Source organism: Rutilus rutilus, assembly GCF_951802725.1.
Source record: "Rutilus rutilus genome assembly, chromosome: 11".
Taxonomy (NCBI): Eukaryota; Metazoa; Chordata; class Actinopteri; order Cypriniformes; family Leuciscidae; genus Rutilus; species Rutilus rutilus.
The window spans coordinates 29,479,043-29,497,195 of NC_140216.1; the positions used below are offsets into that span (position 1 = coordinate 29,479,043).

An 18,153-nucleotide genomic window follows, 5' to 3' on the forward strand; every position below is an offset into this window, starting at 1 on the left:
CACACACATGACCAGCGTCGCCCAATAGTGAGCCTACGTGGTGACGTGCAACACAGACACGCTACGCGTAAACGCTACGTGAAAAGACTCGAGGCCCAGAGAGAAGGAAATGAAAAGTGGAATAAAGTCGTTATTTTAGTTTTTTTGCGCACAAAAAGTATTCTCGTCGCTTTATAAACTTAAGATTGAGCCACTGGAGTCACTTGGACTATATTAACGATGTCTTTAATACATTTTCTGGGCCAGCAAGTTATAGTGTCTTAGAAGCCTATGGAGGAGTGATCCAGCACTCAGATTTAATCAAAAATATCTTAATTTGTGTTCCGAAGATGAACGAAGGTCTTACGGGGTTGGAACAACATGAGGGTGAGAAATTACTGACAGAATTTTCTTTTTTGGGTGAACTATCCCTTTAAAAAACTGATTTACGACTTTTTTTATTTATTAAAATGTCACATAAATCAGGCCAGGAATGATTTATTAACAAATTCCTCTGAAAATATTTTCTGAATACTGCTAAGTGTATAACTGGAAAGTTTGGTGTACATAAGTGCTACATAGGCTGAGATGTTTGTACTGGAGAATGACAAAACTCATTTTGAGAAAATGGCATTTAAAGATTTAAATAGCTCTAAATGAGATTGTCATTAGCTTTAAATCCCCCTTGGTTACTGATAGAAAGAAAATGCCTGTTATATTTGGGTTACATAGCATTGTGCAGGAGACTCAGAGCTTTACAACAATACCAGTCATGACAGACTTCAGTAAACAGACGGAACTCAGCATGTCGCGTTGGAACGCTAACTTCTTGGTAAATTCGGGAGAAACTTACTGCCGCGAGTAAACAAAATTTTATAAAATAAACATCTTAATGTATATTTTCAACGGTTTCTTTATAGCAGCTTGAAAGAACACATATTGAAGGAGTAAACTAGCCCACAATCACAATCAAAACTGACCACTGCATGAAAAATCAATGTTTTTGCCTGCCGTGTCTTGCCTTAAGCATTCATGTCAAAACTGATGTATACTTTGAGCTTAAAGGCTTATTCACCACCGGCAAAAAGGGCTTTCAATAAAACTATGCAGTAGAGAAGTGACTTTTTTTTTTTTTATCCGTACTACCTGACTAGAGAAAATTTTCCCTTTTGCAAAATAGGAAAACTTCAACACCCATAATGCATGTTGCCATCCAAGGCCACTCCCAGTCTGCTGTGGATATGCTTATCCAGAGTCAAATACCACCTTGCTTTAGTAGTAAATACTTCTTTGCAACTTTTTTGTCACAATGGTGTCGACTTGTATTGTTCCCAGGTGCAAGGATTTAAAGAGTAGGCCTAAACGTTTAGCATGAGTGAGTTACTTTCATTGTCGGTCCAGGATCCAAGCACGTTGTAGGCAGCAGGTAAAGACTGCAAAGAATCTTAAATATGGAGAGACAGTGTTTTAGGCCAAAAACTAAAAAGAACAACCGTTATGTCAGTTCCGCCCAACTACCCAAACTAAAACACCGTCGCGTACAGGTAAGAAATCTGTTGCCATAGTGTTCCCTTTTTACCATAATGCTGTTTAAAGAGTAGACAACCTATGATAACATTTCCAGTGGTAAACCTACTTACAATAACTGTTTTGTTAATATAACCTTCTGCCGATGGGCAGGGACACAAAAAAGCAGAAGCATAATCTGTAGTAGTCACGAAAGCCCTGGAGCTGTCAAACGTAAAATGTAAAAAACGTCATCCGGCAGACTTTTGCTGACACATAAACGTGAATTTCTTTGTCCAGGTAACATGGAGAATGAATAATCACTGCTGTTCATTTACATATACTACCGACATTATAACAATACAAAGCAGGTTGAAAATCAGGTGATGCACTTTAAGTGTTTGCGTAACTCACTCAGAGGCTGACGTTAGCATCTCTGAGTGAAAAAATACATAGAGCTCACAGAAATACTGAGTGAAATAATGGGACATGAAATGGAAGTTGTGATAGTCTTTTCTTCCCTATTGTGATGTATATCCGAATTCGAATTCCGAATTCAAATCGGGAATTGATTTTCCCTCATCTTCATGACTTGAGGAAACAAAATATCTATATCTATATCTATATCTATATACACTCACCTAAAGGATTATTAGGAACACCTGTTCAATTTCTCATTAATGCAATTATCTAATCAACCAATCACATGGCAGTTGCTTCAATGCATTTAGGGGTGTGGTCCTGGTCAAGACAATCTCCTGAACTCCAAACTGAATGTCAGAATGGGAAAGAAAGGTGATTTAAGCAATTTTGAGCGTGGCATGGTTGTTGGTGCCAGACGGGCCGGTCTGAGTATTTCACAATCTGCTCAGTTACTGGGATTTTCACGCACAACCATTTCTAGGGTTTACAAAGAATGGTGTGAAAAGGGAAAAACATCCAGTATGCGGCAGTCCTGTGGGCGAAAATGCCTTGTTGATGCTAGAGGTCAGAGGAGAATGGGCTGACTGATTCAAGCTGATAGAAGAGCAACTTTGACTGAAATAACCACTCGTTACAACCGAGGTACGCAGCAAAGCATTTGTGAAGCCACAACACGCACAACCTTGAGGCGGATGGGATACAACAGCAGAAGACCCCACCGGGTACCACTCATCTCCACTACAAATAGGAAAAAGAGGCTACAATTTGCACGAGCTCACCAAAATTGGACAGTTGAAGACTGGAAAAATGTTGCCTGGTCTGATGAGACTCGATTTCTGTTGAGACATTCAGATGGTAGAGTCAGAATTTGGCGTAAACAGAATGAGAACATGGATCCATCATGCCTTGTTACCACTGTGCAGGCTGGTGGTGGTGGTGTAATGGTGTGGGGGATGTTTTCTTGGCACACTTTAGGCCCCTTAGTGCCAATTGGGCATCGTTTAAATGCCACGGCCTACCTGAGCATTGTTTCTGACCATGTCCATCCCTTTATGACCACCATGTACCCATCCTCTGATAGCTACTTCCAGCAGGATAATGCACCATGTCACAAAGCTCGAATCATTTCAAATTGGTTTCTTGAACATGACAATGAGTTCACTGTACTAAAATGACCCCCACAGTCACCAGATCTCAACCCAATAGAGCATCTTTGGGATGTGGTGGAACGGGAGCTTCGTGCCCTGGATGTGCATCCCACAAATCTCCATCAACTGCAAGATGCTATCCTATCAATATGGGCCAACATTTCTAAAGAATGCTTTCAGCACCTTGTTGAATCAATGCCACGTAGAATTAAGGCAGTTCTGAAGGCGAAAGGGGGTCAAACAGTATTAGTATGGTGTTCCTAATAATCCTTTTAGGTGAGTATATATATGAGTATATATATTTATATATATATATATATATATATATACACCATAACTTTGCTACCAATTATAAGAGTACAGTCTTTGCTTATGCACCTCTGATGGCTAAAATACTGCATACATAGGCAGATCACTAATTTCTAAAACAACCAATGTGGCATTTCTATGATGCAAGGTTGGGCAGAACTAGTTTTCCAGGAAATACAACAAAACCTGCCGAGACCTCATTAACCTCTATTCATGCGAGTTTCTCTTAAACTCACTGTACCCCCATCAGGTTTTTTTTGTACCAGGAAGTGAGGTTCAAGTCTCATACCTGCAATAAATCACTCATGTAACATCTCATGTTTATCAGATAGATAATAGCTACAAGGCTAAGAGCCGCAGTGTCTGTTTTCAACTCTTACATGTGATTCTGATGGCTGTGGCAGAGATCCAGGACTCAGCACAGGAGATCCCGAGGGGCTGCAGAGCTCAGGGAAAGGGTTCGGAATAGCTGGCAAAGACGCAGGACGAACTTGGAACTCTTCTTCTTGAAGTCGCCTACAAGGGGTGAAAAAGAGAAGAAAAAAAAAAAAGTTGTACTTTTGTACTGAACTCCTCTTTAGCCCGTTCCTGAGGCTAAAATGCCCAGGGCTAAAACATCTAACCGAACCTTGTTATTTTCATCTCATCTCATTAAGGTCTCATTGCTTCATTAACCATGCAGTATTCCCGATATGTGTACTTTAATCAATATGAAATAGAGCAGGGAATTAAAGCCCTGAAGTTCCCTGAAAACTTCAGTGCTGTAAAGTGATAGGCTAATGAAAAATAAATCAGAAGAATCCACATGACATTCTCACCACTGCATTACTATTCTACTACAGAATATATGAATGAAAGCGAGAGATTTGAAACCCACTTAGCCAACCGAGAATCGGTTCATGAACTCTCATAGTGTGCGGCAGAGTTCAGCAGACAGACACATAGACTGCAGATTTTAAAACTCATCTTCGGGTCTTTGATCTACATCAATAAGGCCGAGAATAATACATGACTGCCTCAGCGCAGTTTGAGCGACCATAATAACTGAGGGAATTTTTAAAATCCGAACCGTAGCAGGGGGTGGGACGTTCAGGGTTCATGGCCGAGTCAGAACGAAAAGAAGACCGTGTGTCTGTGTGAGTGTGTAGAGACGGAAACCTCTGAGTGAACCCATCTCGATGTGTGTATGTGTGTGTGAAACTACACCCCGCTGCCACGGAGATCAGAGAAGAGCGGATGAAAGACAGCGAACGACACAGAAGCCCTGCAGAAAGGTGAGGTGTAAAAGAGCTGATTAGAACAAGCACTCGGAGAGGATTTCGGAAAGAGAAAAGATTATGACTTTGAGAAGATGACTTGAAAAGTAACACGCATACATAACATGCAATCAGTAGCGACTTACGGGAGGGTATGAATACTGTTTTTTTTAGATCCAAAACAACAAAGTGCTAATTAACCCAATGATTAATATGTAAAAAGAAATTGACACACACACACGTGCATACATACATAACTAAAATAGATATACACACGCACATATACATACATATACATGATATATATATACACATGATATATATATGTGTGTGTGTGTTGTGTACATGTATATGTGTATACATGTGTGTTAAATCCACACACACACATGTAAAAATACCTTTTTAATCAACTGTGGTAATATTTTAGTAATAATAAATATTTTTTATTATTAAAATCGCACAAAATTACATTCACAGAACTAGTCATAATAAATGTCTGGACAGGGATTTCTGCAGGGTTCCAACAGCTATAGACCAAAAAAATTTACATAAAATTTTATTTATGAAAACTGCACTGACAAAAATCAAGTTCAAAATGATGAAATATTAAAGCATAATGAAGCACAATTACACTATCGTTCAAGAGTTTTTATTCAGCAAGGATCCAATTGCTTTAAATTTATCACAAATGGCAGAAAAGATTTTTACATGAACAAAAAAAATCATTTCAAATAAATGATGTTCTTTTGAACTTTCTATTAATCAAAGAACACTGTTTAGCAGCACAATTGTTTTCAACACTGATCACCAAATCAGCACATTAGAATGATTTCTGAAGGATCATGTAATGAACACTGAAGACTGGAGTAATGGCTGCTGAAAATTTAGCTTTGCCATCACAGGAATACATTTTATTTGAATTGTGATAATGTTTTTGTAATTATTCAATATTACTGTTTTCACTGTATTTTCTCAAGTGTAGAAAAAATGACTTTCAATTTCAAATTTTGCATGATTTTCCAGAACTGGAAATCATAACTTCCCATTTTATTTGTGTGCACTGTGTATGTACATTACCTGACAGCCTGTATGTGCATTGGCTGAGATCGCCGGAGCTTTTGGGCCGGAGAGTGGGAGGCGGTGACTTTATTACTAGGGGCCCGTAGCTGTGGGGCCGCTCTGTTGCCATGGAGCCCACTGCCATCGGTGCGGTGCAAGAGGGGGGCGGAGTCCGAATGCTGGGTCCCACAGGTTGCATAGATGCTCTCATAGGATGAAAGAGAGGCCATGTCATTCACCAGGGCCTCCAGATCTACATCATCCTCTGCAGCAAAATAAAGCATGCATGGAGATGGAGGGAGGGAGGGAGGGAGGGAGGGAGGGAGGGAGGGAGAGAGAGAGAGAGAGAGAGAGAGAGACTTACATCATTCACAAGCAACAAAATCAGCAGCAGCCCTGATACTAAGAGCAGCCTAACAAATTCATTCAATTCACATAGGACACTGTAATTAATAATTTATTATTATGCATATTACTTAAGAGACTGTGTAATATCTGTACTGTTTTTGAATTGTCATGCTGCAGAAGCAATTTATTAAAATTAAAAATAAAAATAGGCAAAAAAAAAAGATATTTAAAAATGATGACAAAAATACTACTTTTATTCAGCAAGTATATATTAAACTGAGTGACAGTAAAAACATTAATAATGTTACAAAACATTTTCTATTTCCAATAAATGCAAAAAAAAAAAAAAATTCATATTAGAATGATTTCTGAAGGATCGTGTAACATTGAAAACTGGAAATTCAGCTCTGCCATGACAGGAATAAATTACACTTTAAAATATATTACAATAGAAAGTCATTTTAAAAAGTAATATTACACAATACTATTAGAGACTACTTTCAAAAACAAAAAAAACCTTACCAACCCCAAACTTCTGAATTTTAGTGCGTGTGTATTTCTTTATTTATTTGTGTGTGTGACTGTGAATAAAATTTTTAAAAAATCATAAATTCTAAAATAAAATGTTGATAAAGTCATGTTACACTGAACACATGTCACACAATGTTACACATCACCACATAACTATTATATTAGGGGGTTTATATTTATTAGTTTTTGATAAAGCACAACTTCATTTAAGTATCAATTCAATCATGGTGAGTTCTGAAGCAACAAGGCATCCTCACACTGGCACCACCATGTTTGACTGTTGGTAAGATGCTCTTAGATTCTGGAATGCCGTTTTCACTTCATGCCAGACATAATGGGTCACATGTCATCCAAAATGTTCCATTTTTGACTCGTAGAACATTCTTTCAAAAGTCTTGGGGATCAGCCAGGTGCTCTTTTGGCAGATGAGAGATGAGAGTTTATGTTTTTGGTTAGCATTGGTTTCCACATTGCTCCTCTCTCAGCCCACATTTCTTTGGAAGAGTTTTTTAAGATCCTCTGTGGCTTCCTGAATGATTTTAGGCTGATCCTTTGGACACACTTTGACAGATTGGCCACAGAACATGCACTACCATGTCCACTTGTTCTCTATATGCATTATGGTTCAGTGGTGTCCCAGAATTTCAGAAAAGTCCTCAGCAAAAGGGGATATCAAAAATGTTAGTCCCTTGTGTTTCAAGTAATTTTATTTTGAGTATGGATTGTTTACATAAATACGTTTGCATATTGAGATGCTGTGGCGTAGTGGTTAAAGATCTGGGACAGTAATCAAAAGATTTTAATAGTCTGATTTGAACAGTATTAGCATTAATCATGAAAACAACGCAATATATCGTGCAACTACCAATAAATTGCCACAAGATGGCAGTATCAAGTTAAATGAATAAACACTCAAAAATGGTCAGCCCTTTGGTCACATTTCCCAGTGTTCCCTGACCTGATCGTATCCCTCAAGTCACACTCACACAGACTCATCGAGATATGACCCCTCAACACTACACTGACATTTCCAAAACCAAATATTCCACTAATCTTTCTCACAGAGAAAACAGGTCACCATGAATGTATTCTGTGCTGTGGGAGGAACAGCAGGTGGTTTGTGGGATTACTCTGTAATAACGGCCGCATGTGACGCTACATGCCTGTTAAATGAAGCAAGAAAGACAGGTTCAAATAGTTGGCATGTGTATTTTCACTAACTTGATGACTGGAATGCTTTACCTATTGATTCAACTGAGGGTCACCACTTGAGGTCCCGAAGAAAAACCACAGTACTGGGTTTTATAATTAGCATTTAGCATTGTTTTTCATCTTCCCATCCGCAACCTTATTAAAACAGCCCTGAGACACATTTTTGGGTCATGACCCGTCAGTTGAGAAGCACTCTGTGCAATGAAGACCCATAAAAACCAAGCTTTTAAGGCCCTAGAGTGATTTCTTCTAACAACTGGTGCGTTTAAAAGGTTAGCAAATCATGCTAAAATGTAATGCTAGTGCAATGTGGGCCACCAAAGTGCTTTTCCCTCATCAGGTCAAACAGTTATCATTGATGAAATGTGACATCTGTATCGATCCAGGCTAGTAAAGAAGGCAGCGAGATGACCATGCTATCAGTAGACCATCCAAAAAAGGACACTTAGCTAAGCTAACTCACTTTATAACAGGAGCAATTTTTCATATATTGACTTAAGGCTCGTTCACACCAAGGATGGCAACTATGACGATAACTATAAATTTAAAGTTTTAATAATCATTCTATGAGAATAGGAAAGTCCACACTGATAATGGCACAGGAACAATATAATCAGAATCACTTTCAAAACGATTTTTTCCAGCTGATGAACGATAAAAACGTTAACAGCTAATCAGTATCCACCCAACTTAAGAGTTCGAGCATTTAAAACATCAGACGACATGACCGCAGCACGTGCTTGTAATAAACAGAACTTTGTGCGTTACATGAGATCTGCACGATTGATATTCAAAATGGTAAGCAAGCGCTGCTTTGATTAGGGTTTGTATATCTGCAGTCCTAGTTTCTGTTTTTGAATGACAAATATAGACTATTAATACCTGCTGATGTAGACAGTTATTTCCTTACACAGAATGCACATGCTAGATGACAGTCACCTGTAGTCCGTCGCCGCTAGTTATTTTATCTCGGCTTGGTGTCTCACGGCCTTAAGTGGACTAAATGATAGGAGTCCTGCTTAAGTTTTTAAGAATTTTAATTGTTTTTTTTAAATGACACATATCCATGGATAAATTGTTTACAATAAGATTAAAATCTATAACTTGCATTTGGAAAATTCTCATTTCATGCCGACTTTAACTTTAACTAATATTTACAAGGCTAACTCAGGTCTAAAAGACCTGCTTCAGACTTCCACTAGAATACCAGCAGCGTCCAAACTGTGCATTCCGTACATACCCCAGACCCACACACTTCCGCATGTGTCCGAGCGCAAGTTTGTGTATGTAACAAGAGAGCTCGGCAAGTGTCCTATGTATAAGAGATGTCTTTTTAAAAGCAAACACACAAACAATAACATACGATGAATAGGACTGTTAAAACAATGAAGTACAATAAGTACAAGATCTTTAAGAGGTACAACCAGTGCAAGTGAGTGTCAAAGAGCATTTCCATTTACTGCTCTCAGCGCTATGTGGTCCAAATATGCCTTTCCAAACACTCCCTTCCTGTCCTCTCATTCATTTCACATCTCTTTAAACTACATGGTTTAGCTCCCCAGTACTTGAGCGAGCTCTTAACGCATTTTAGTCCTTCATGTCTATTGCGATCTCAAAATTCCAGCCAGTTGATACCTAGAATATCAAAATTGACTGCTGGCGGAAGATCCTTTTCCTATTTAGTACCTAAACTTTGGAACAGTCTTCCTAACATTGTCCGGGAAGCAGACACACTTCTATAATTCAATGTTAGGCTGCATAGATTAGGTCAGCCAGAACCGGGAACACTTCCCCTAAATCCTGATGTACTCGTTACATCATAAGAAGAATGTCGTCCACGCTAATATTAGTCTCTCTGTTTATCCCGAGGTTTACCACAGTCCGCCGGATCCAAGCCGTATCCCGTACTGATGAAGGACCTGCGCCTGGACACGAGTCACGACGACAAAGCAGTCCTGAAGTGTCAACTAGTCTCTCCCCTGTGAAGGCCTCATTCCCTTCCCTAATTCTGGTTCACATAGATATGCGGAAGCGACAAAAAATTCAGTATTAAGAATTTTTAAGGCCAGGCGAGGTCAATTAAGGTCAATTTGTAAAGAAAGACTACACGCCTGCGCACATATATATTCAAACGTGCATACCAAACACGTAATACGCATGTGCATGCCGTCACCGTTTTCACAGATTCGCGTTTTTGAAATTTAAGCAGAGATAACATTTTTCAACGTTTGCATCTTGGAACCTGTTTCAAGGTCTACGTTCTCAAGCCACCAGGCACTGTTGTTGTGCGAATGAGCGGGCCGGAGCACATTAAGGGTTTTCTGTTAGAATGATGTTGTGCAAGCGGCCCCTAAGTTAATAACTAATGATCTTTGCAACGGAAGTGAATCAATCATAACTAACTTTAGCTGGACAATAACTTTATTCTTGAGCTGCTGTAAAGCCAAAACAATCTCTGTTACTTTAATTTCCTATTATCACTGTAAAGCTGCTTTGAAACAATCTACATTGTTAAAAGCGCTATATAAATGAAGGTGACTTGACAAAGCCACAATACTAACAAACACCAACATTACCATTAAGTACCATGTTTTTACCATGGTTTTTAAAGATGGCACCAAGGTACTACCTTTTTTTAGAAAACGGTTTAAAAGTAAATCCATTTTTTTTAATATGTTTACTTCAAAAACAGTGGCATTACCATGCTACATGTAAAATAATGTGTTATAGTATATGCTACTACCATGGTAAAAAATTTGACATGGCACAATGGTGACACTGAGGTTTTTGGACATGCTTTCATGTTGATGCCAGGCGTTTTAGAACTAGTACCATGTTTTTGTACATAGTATTGTGGAAAAAAATCCTCTTCCAAATCACACACTAGGAAAGGAGGAGTGTGTCTAATTCAGTGGCTAAGTCTGACAAACGTTCCAAAATCAGTCAGGTTTATGTTGGTATTGCATGAGGGACATAATACCTTGATGATGAACTTCAGACCTGGCCAAACAACCAACAATACAGTTAAAAAAAAAATGGCCAGTTAGTTAAAGAACAAAATGTCAAATATTCATCAGAAATCTATATGGAAGATTCCCAGCCAGCAGTGAATTTATAAAGAGGATACAGAGATCTCTTCAGAGCGTAATACAGACACACTGTCTCTTTCCTGTTGTTTTTCTTTCAGCTCTCTTTCCTCACTGTGGAACTCTGTGTCAGAAGATGGTCCAACCTCATGTGCCCAACTCTTTCCATCACTCTCTCTCTCTCTCTCTTTGTGTGTACTGAATATAGGTCACCTCATATAACTCTAGCCTCAACTTATAGAGTGCAAACAGGCATGTAAGTGCAAGCATGCACGCATATGCGCACACACACCCAATGGCTGGACACAGATGACCAAAAAAAAAAAAAAAGATTTATGGGCTTTCATGCTGTGTGTGTGTGTGTGTGTGTGTGTGTGTGTGTGTGTGTGTGTGTGTGTGTGTGTGTGTATGTATTCTCAAGTGTGTGTCTATGTATATATATATGGGATATTGCCTCTACGGTCCCCACGAGGAAAACGGCTTAATAAACAGACTAAATAATGTCTTATTAAACATCTAAAAATGCAGAAAAGTTTGTGTGAGGATTAAGAGTAGAGGAAAGAAAACATCATTATCAGTTATATAACAGAATATAAACAGTAAAAGTTAATGAAAAGTCCCCATCCTGACAGTGTTTACTGAGCTATACAAATCCATCCCCAGAAGTTAGTTAAATATGACTAACCCTCCTTTTGATCTGAATTTGGGAAGACTCTCATTTGGAATCGCAAACTCGGACAATCGCGCTCGGACTGAGTAAAAGGCAACCGTGCCTAGTGTGAGTACGCCCTACATCTAACATTTTTTCCCCAGCATTTTTTCTCTCTTTTGGGGGTCTGTGGATGTCAGTATTTCTTACAACCCTTACCAATGTGCCCAGACCACAATGTATACATGTCTACACACAAAAGCCTACTGTGGCTTTCTGGAAAAATCTATATGCTTCAGGGTAGTGACATGTTAAAGCAAGGCAGCATCTGTAGAGCAGAGCAGGACACACACACACTCAGGTACACAACTAGATCTGTGGCCAACAGCTTTGCTCACAGCTATAAAACGGTTAGAGATTTGGGGAAGGCCCTGGCTTGCACAGCTTGTGGAGGATATACAACCTTAAGTGCACAGAATCGCTGCAGCTACAGGAGGGGTCGCCAGTAACCTCTGTGACCTTACAGAACCCTGTGACCTGCACAATGCCACTGAGGACAATGCTGCTTGTGCATTGCAATTACATGTTGTCATTCATAATATTAAAATTCATATTAAAAGTAAATTAATGTACAGAAAAAACTTTTCTGTACCGAAGGACCCTTTAATAACCGACCTGGGTGATTAGGAGAGTTCCGATTGGAGGACTGCTGGAAGCTTGAACCAATGAGATTGGACGGTCTGTGAGACGGGGTCCGGTCAACATTGTCCTGAAGAAAAAGAAAGGGAGGAGGAGGTCAGATAGTTCAACGGTCATAAGCGTGTACACGAGAGAGTTACGTCCTACACACATCGGGATCAGAGGTCACCCTTCTGCGGGAACTCGACTCTCTCGTGAACGTGTGTACGGCCATTGCCGGAGGCAGTGATTATAGTATATAAAGTTTTAAATATGGATATTTTTCTTACAAAAACCCGTCGCTTCTCCTCAGAAGGCATTTATTAAACCACTGGAGTTATAGATTACTTTTATGATGGATGGATGCTCTTTTTGGAGCTTCAAAAACTCAATGCCTCAATTCTCAATTCAATGCCATTTCAATGCTGGGAAGAGCCAGGATATTATTTAATACAACTCTGTGTTTGGCTGAAAGAAGAAAGTCATATACACCTAGGATGGCTTGAGGGCGAGTAAATTATGGGATCATTTCCATTTTTGGGTGAACTAATCCTTTAATATGCTGTACCTATCTTGTGTCATTCATGTTAACTAAAAGTACAAAACAATAAATAAAACTGCTGAAATCTGCTCTTGACTAAATAACATCTTTAGCTTTAATATAATTCATCTATATTTAATTTATACACTATAGTATTTCATACCTGAATACTGTGATTTATGAAATCTGTTTATTTTACATTTTCAATTCAATTCATGTTTATTAGTATAGAGCTTTTCATAATAAGTATTGTTTCAAGGCAGCTTTACAGAAAGTGCATAGTTTTACGGACGGACGGATGGATGGACTATTGGGTGATCTATTCCTTTAATGTTCTGGTTTACATCCCAGTTATAACTTGGAAATAAGTCAAATACTGCAATGTAAACCTGATCTGAAATAATACATCAAATAGGTTATTTTTTGGAAAAAGTCAAATAACATGTTAATGTATATGTGTATAACCTTAAACAAACTGATGCCAATGGACAAATACAGTATATCTTATACTGCATGTGGAGATGGGTACTGAATGCCAAAACAGAAACAATGTGGGAAAAAATATACATATGTCTTTGGCAGTAGTAATTACATGCACATATGTGTGTGTGTGTGTGTGGAGTCCCAATCATCATTCCCAATGCATCAACATAAAACTAAGAGCAAAAAAGGCAAACTATGCACACAGCAATGGCTCTAGTGCTCTCAAACCACACACAATCTCACACCATATAATTCAAAGCATAATGCACAAAGCTAGAAGCAGTAGTCCAAGAAAAAAAAAATAAAGCCACATTTTCAATTTCCAGTTTTCTAGGAAACCTAAGAACATGGAAGCCGAGTTTCCAGGAACTAGCCTCTGCCAGAGGTCCCCATGCTCTCTTCTCTCCCTGCCTTCTTTCTATTTCTCTCTTCTGCTCTCTCTTCACGCTGCACCAAGCCAGCCAGCTCTCAGAAAAGAGAAAAACATCTATAAAAACAGGAAAGGAAATTTACTGCTCTGAGAAAGCTTCTCTAATGCTTTAGCCAGCATACTGTTAATCTTGCACAGTGTTAAAAGACCAAAAAAAGTCATTAAATGCTGCTCACCGACACCAACAGAAAGTGTCCAGTTTATATCCTCTCATTTAAGTGGGGTTTAATCTTGGCCATATTACTTCAAATTCAAACTTTAAAGCTTTTTAAATACTTTTTACTCTCTTCAAGGACGCACAAAAGTGGAACGTACCAGGATCTGTAGCAGGGGATGACAGAGGAATGCAAGAGGGTGTGTGTGTATATGTGTGTGTTGTACTTGGACAGGCTCCAGGCCTTGTGTCCGTTATGTAAACCTTAACCCCCCAGCTGATTCCACAGGGCAACAAAGGCAGTGAATTTCCTAGAAAGGCAGGTCATGTGACCCTTGCAGAGCCTAGGCTATTAACAAAGAGTGGTTAGAAACCCAAAGCATTTAGGAGTTGACCTCTGACCTCGAAAGCTACAACTTGGCCATTCTAGGCGCTGCTGTGATATACAAACGCATTGACAAACATAAACAACTACTCAACTTTCCCATTTGGCTCTTGGTGAGCAGACACCCTGCTATAAACCTGAAACACAATACCAAGTCTCCATTTGACCTATGACCTCTGACCCTAATCTTCATCCTCATTAACTACAAGCAACTTAAGACTTGCAACTCTCCACATAACTTCCCTAACCTTAACTAAAGAAGAGGAATAACAGATGACACAGACATAACAGATGAGACATACTTACTGAACACAATTTGCAGCAAAAATACTCAAGATTAAAGAGTAAAACTAAGAGGTACACTTCAGATAAGAATAAATATTGAGAAAGACAGGGAAGGAAGAAAAGAAAAAGTCATAGGGATAGAGTGACTGAGTGAGTGGAAATAAAAGCTAAAGCAGAATGCTTTAATGCTTTCATTTAAAAGTCAAAAAGCAGGAGCACAGTGCAAGCCAGGGTGCCTGGGTTGTGTTTGCTTAAAGTGAATATTTGGGATGTGTTGTCCCCGTGCTAGGGAAGATTCGGCCCAGGTGCCTGTGGCTCTGAGAAACCCCCTGCAGTGAGGGCAGCCCGCACCCCTGCCTTCACTGTATACACTGATGCTCTGCCAGGTTCACAAACACCAGCCACTTTATAGGAGACCTGGGTGGGGGTGGGGCAGGAAAAAGGGGGGAGGGTCTGAGAAAGAAATAGTTTGTGGAAGGGATGGGTAGTTTATAAGGTAAAACGAAAAGAATGATATTAGAAAGAGAGAGAAGATAAGGAGAGTCAAATATAGAGAGAGGCCTGACTGTGCAGCCCTGGTATAAATAGCAACACTTTGCATGTCAGCATGTCAGCTGTGTGGCACCATGGCAACGCCATGGCGACGAAAGGCATGCGGACATGCCACAGAACCCTTGGGAACCGCTGCGCTGAATAGATGAGTCCCTCTATGCTGGTTCAGGAGGATTTGTGCATGTGCGTGTGAGCATTCGGGTTTCACATGCATATTCTGCTTGAAGAGATATTACAGCACGGTCAAGAAACACTGACACAGTGCCCTGCTGAACTTGAAAGCTCTGTAGACTCCAGAGCACTACAACTACACTAGAGTATACCTGGTAGTTTGGATGGTGGAGGAAGTAGTCTGGGCATCCAGCTAAGGCCATGATCACAATCGCCGCAAGTGATGTGAGCCGTCACATGCACCTCAAATCCCTGCGCAACAGCCTGAGAGAAAGACAGAGAGAGAATTGGTTCATATCGAAAATATCTTGAATCTCAGTTGGGATCAGCACTAAAAATAAAAACAGTGACAACCACTTTGCAACATTTATGTTAAAAATGGTGTTGTGTTCATTCACAAATCAGTGTTTTTTTAGCACAAGTTAAGAACATTCAAGTTGTAAAGAAAAATGTACTTTACTGGAAACTGAATCAGTGAGCCATTAATGAACAACTCAGTTGAGTGAATGATTTGATGTCAGGAGAAACCTTCATAAAAATGTCTGTTAGTGTACTTTCTGAATAAGAATGTTGCCTAATATAATTTAAAGCAGGACATTCCAATAAAATAAGCTTTATAGTCTTAGACCAAAAATTGCATAAAGGCAAATATTCCTCTTTCAATAAATATACATGAGTAAAATTATATAAACCTCATTAATTCTTAGTATTTGGTATGTCTTCTTTAATGTTAATGATAGCAAATCTCAAACAGATCTCCACAAGTTTCTGTAAAACCAGATGATCATGTTATTCAGCATGATCCAAAGATATTTTTTGTGCTCTAATGGAAGCAATAAAACTGCACAAAATTTGCTTTTCAACTCGTTCCTATGCTCCCGCAAGGCACCTAATAGTAGTGGTCGACCAATATTGTTTTTTTTTTATGGCCAATACCGATACCTTAGAGAGAAGGGTGGCCAATATATGCATCTAAATCACAAATTGAAAGATTTAAAAACACATGCATTACAACTGATGAAATTAAGTTCATATTTATTTTACTTAAAGGTGCTCTAAGTGATGTCACGCGGTTTTTTAGGCCAAAAATGTTTTTGTCACATACAGCAAACATCTCCTCACCATCCGCTAGTCTCTGTAGACAGCCCAGGCTCCACAAACGGCAAGAAAAACAAACTGGCCCAGCCTGGACCACGAAACATAACAAACAGTGTTCCAGCCAATAACCGACAAGAATGATTTGGGGGGTTAGTGCGCGTGCACATGAAGGGGGGTGTGTGGGGAGTGGAGGAGAGAGAAGCATAAAGAGAGAAGTTAGCTAGAGGAGAGATGTCGTAGACAACGACGTTAAAATTGTATTCTCTTGAATTCCGACATTCCGACCAATCCGACATTCAGGTGGCTCTGTTTTTGCTGGACAGGTGGGTAAATCCAGTTTGTTTTTTCTAAATGGTTCATGGCTGTTTCAGGAAGCACGGAAGGGAGGGGGAGGGGACGGGATGAGGAGGAGGGAGGGTCGAGCTAGCCTCCGTTTTGTTTGACAATACTTCGAACGTCACCAAGAAGTGACGTCACCCAACATTGCTTAGAGCACCTTTAATATTCACTAAATTACAAATAAATAATTAAAAGAAATTAATTAAAGGGATGGTTCGGAGTAAAATCAACCTAGGGTCCTTTGCACCCCCCTTTGCTACTGCTAACCCGTACGTCGAGGTCACTTCAGTGATTAGGGAAAAGCACGTAAAAGTCCTGGCAGAAAGCCAGTATATCCAACATTTTTTATAAATTTTTTTCCGAAGTGTTGACAAATTAGTGTTAACTAATAATTGTTGCAAACTGGTACTACCAACAAAATATTAGTGCATTCCTGGAACTGGGCGTCGTTACACTACATCGTTATGCATCGCTTTCTGCCAGGACTTTTCCCAAATCACTGAAGTGACCTCGATGTGCGGGTTAGTGGTAGCATTGGCCATCAGGCAAGTGTTATTTAAATAAACTCCTGATGTACTTACAAACTTTCCAATGCCTCGTTTTATGAGTACAGAACCTATTTGTACTTCTGTAGAAGTTTGGTACCATTCCGGGCATTATTAGTGGGGTAATTTACGAGATGCAGCCTAGGTTCCATTAGCGCCTGCACTTTTTTTTTTATAAATACAAGGTAATACTAATTTTACATACAGCACACAATGAAAATGACATGAATATGACAGTGGCCAAATGGATATAGCACAGCATAGTTTGAAATCAAGGGTTTAAAGTTTGTCAATCATGCATCTGTGACAGCTGTACTATCCTGTCCGTATTCAATAATTTGTTACATTTATATAGCGCTTTTCTGGGTACTCAAAGCACTTTACATATGGAAGGGGGGAATTGGTCTCGGATGCAAAAAAGTTAGTTCATGCATTCATGACCTCTAGACTGGATTACTGTAATGCATTACTAGCTGGTTGTCCTGCATCCTCAATGAGCATGCTACTATTAGTCCAAAATGCAGCTCCTAGAGTTCTTACCAGGTCAAGTAAATACAACCATATAACACCAATGTTATCATCTCTACACTGGTTACCTATTACGTTCCATATCGATTACAAAGTACTGGACCTTCTATAACCCTATAATCCATCATGCTCTTTAAGATCACAAAACTCTGGGCGTCTGGCAGTACCTAGGATATCGAAGTCCACTAAAGAATCCACTATAGTCTGGAATAGCCTTCCTAATAATGTTCGGGGCTCAGACTCACTCTCCCAGTTTAAATTAAAGACGCATCTCTTTAGCCAAGCATTTAATGCATCTCATAAGCTTGTACTCCAGTTATATCAGATCAAATGCACATTATTATCTTTGCCTAATGTTATGAACAGCAGCTACGCTAATTATTTTCAAATTGCCCTTCCCGAGATAACTACAGTATGTCAGTTACGATTTGGATCCAGACTCTTACGAAGACTTCAGA

At 39.3% G+C, this 18,153-nt stretch overlaps 1 protein-coding gene across 2 annotated transcripts in view; it reads right to left on the reverse strand.

Annotated features, from left to right (window-relative positions):
* The window catches only part of grb10a (growth factor receptor-bound protein 10a), a 61,384-nt gene that overhangs the window by 32,817 nt on the left and 10,414 nt on the right, over positions 1-18,153 (reverse strand). The window contains exons 2-5 of one of the 2 annotated variants that reach the window (XM_084422652.1): positions 15,338-15,449; positions 12,182-12,275; positions 5,699-5,945; positions 3,746-3,881 (exon numbers count right to left, since the gene is read on the reverse strand). In XM_084422652.1, coding sequence (XP_084278778.1) covers positions 3,746-3,881; positions 5,699-5,945; positions 12,182-12,275; positions 15,338-15,388 — 528 coding nt within the window. In that variant the 5' untranslated portion in view covers positions 15,389-15,449. The remainder of the gene's footprint in view (positions 1-3,745; positions 3,882-5,698; positions 5,946-12,181; positions 12,276-15,337; positions 15,450-18,153) is intronic. The other variant, XM_084422653.1, reaches the window with a different exon arrangement.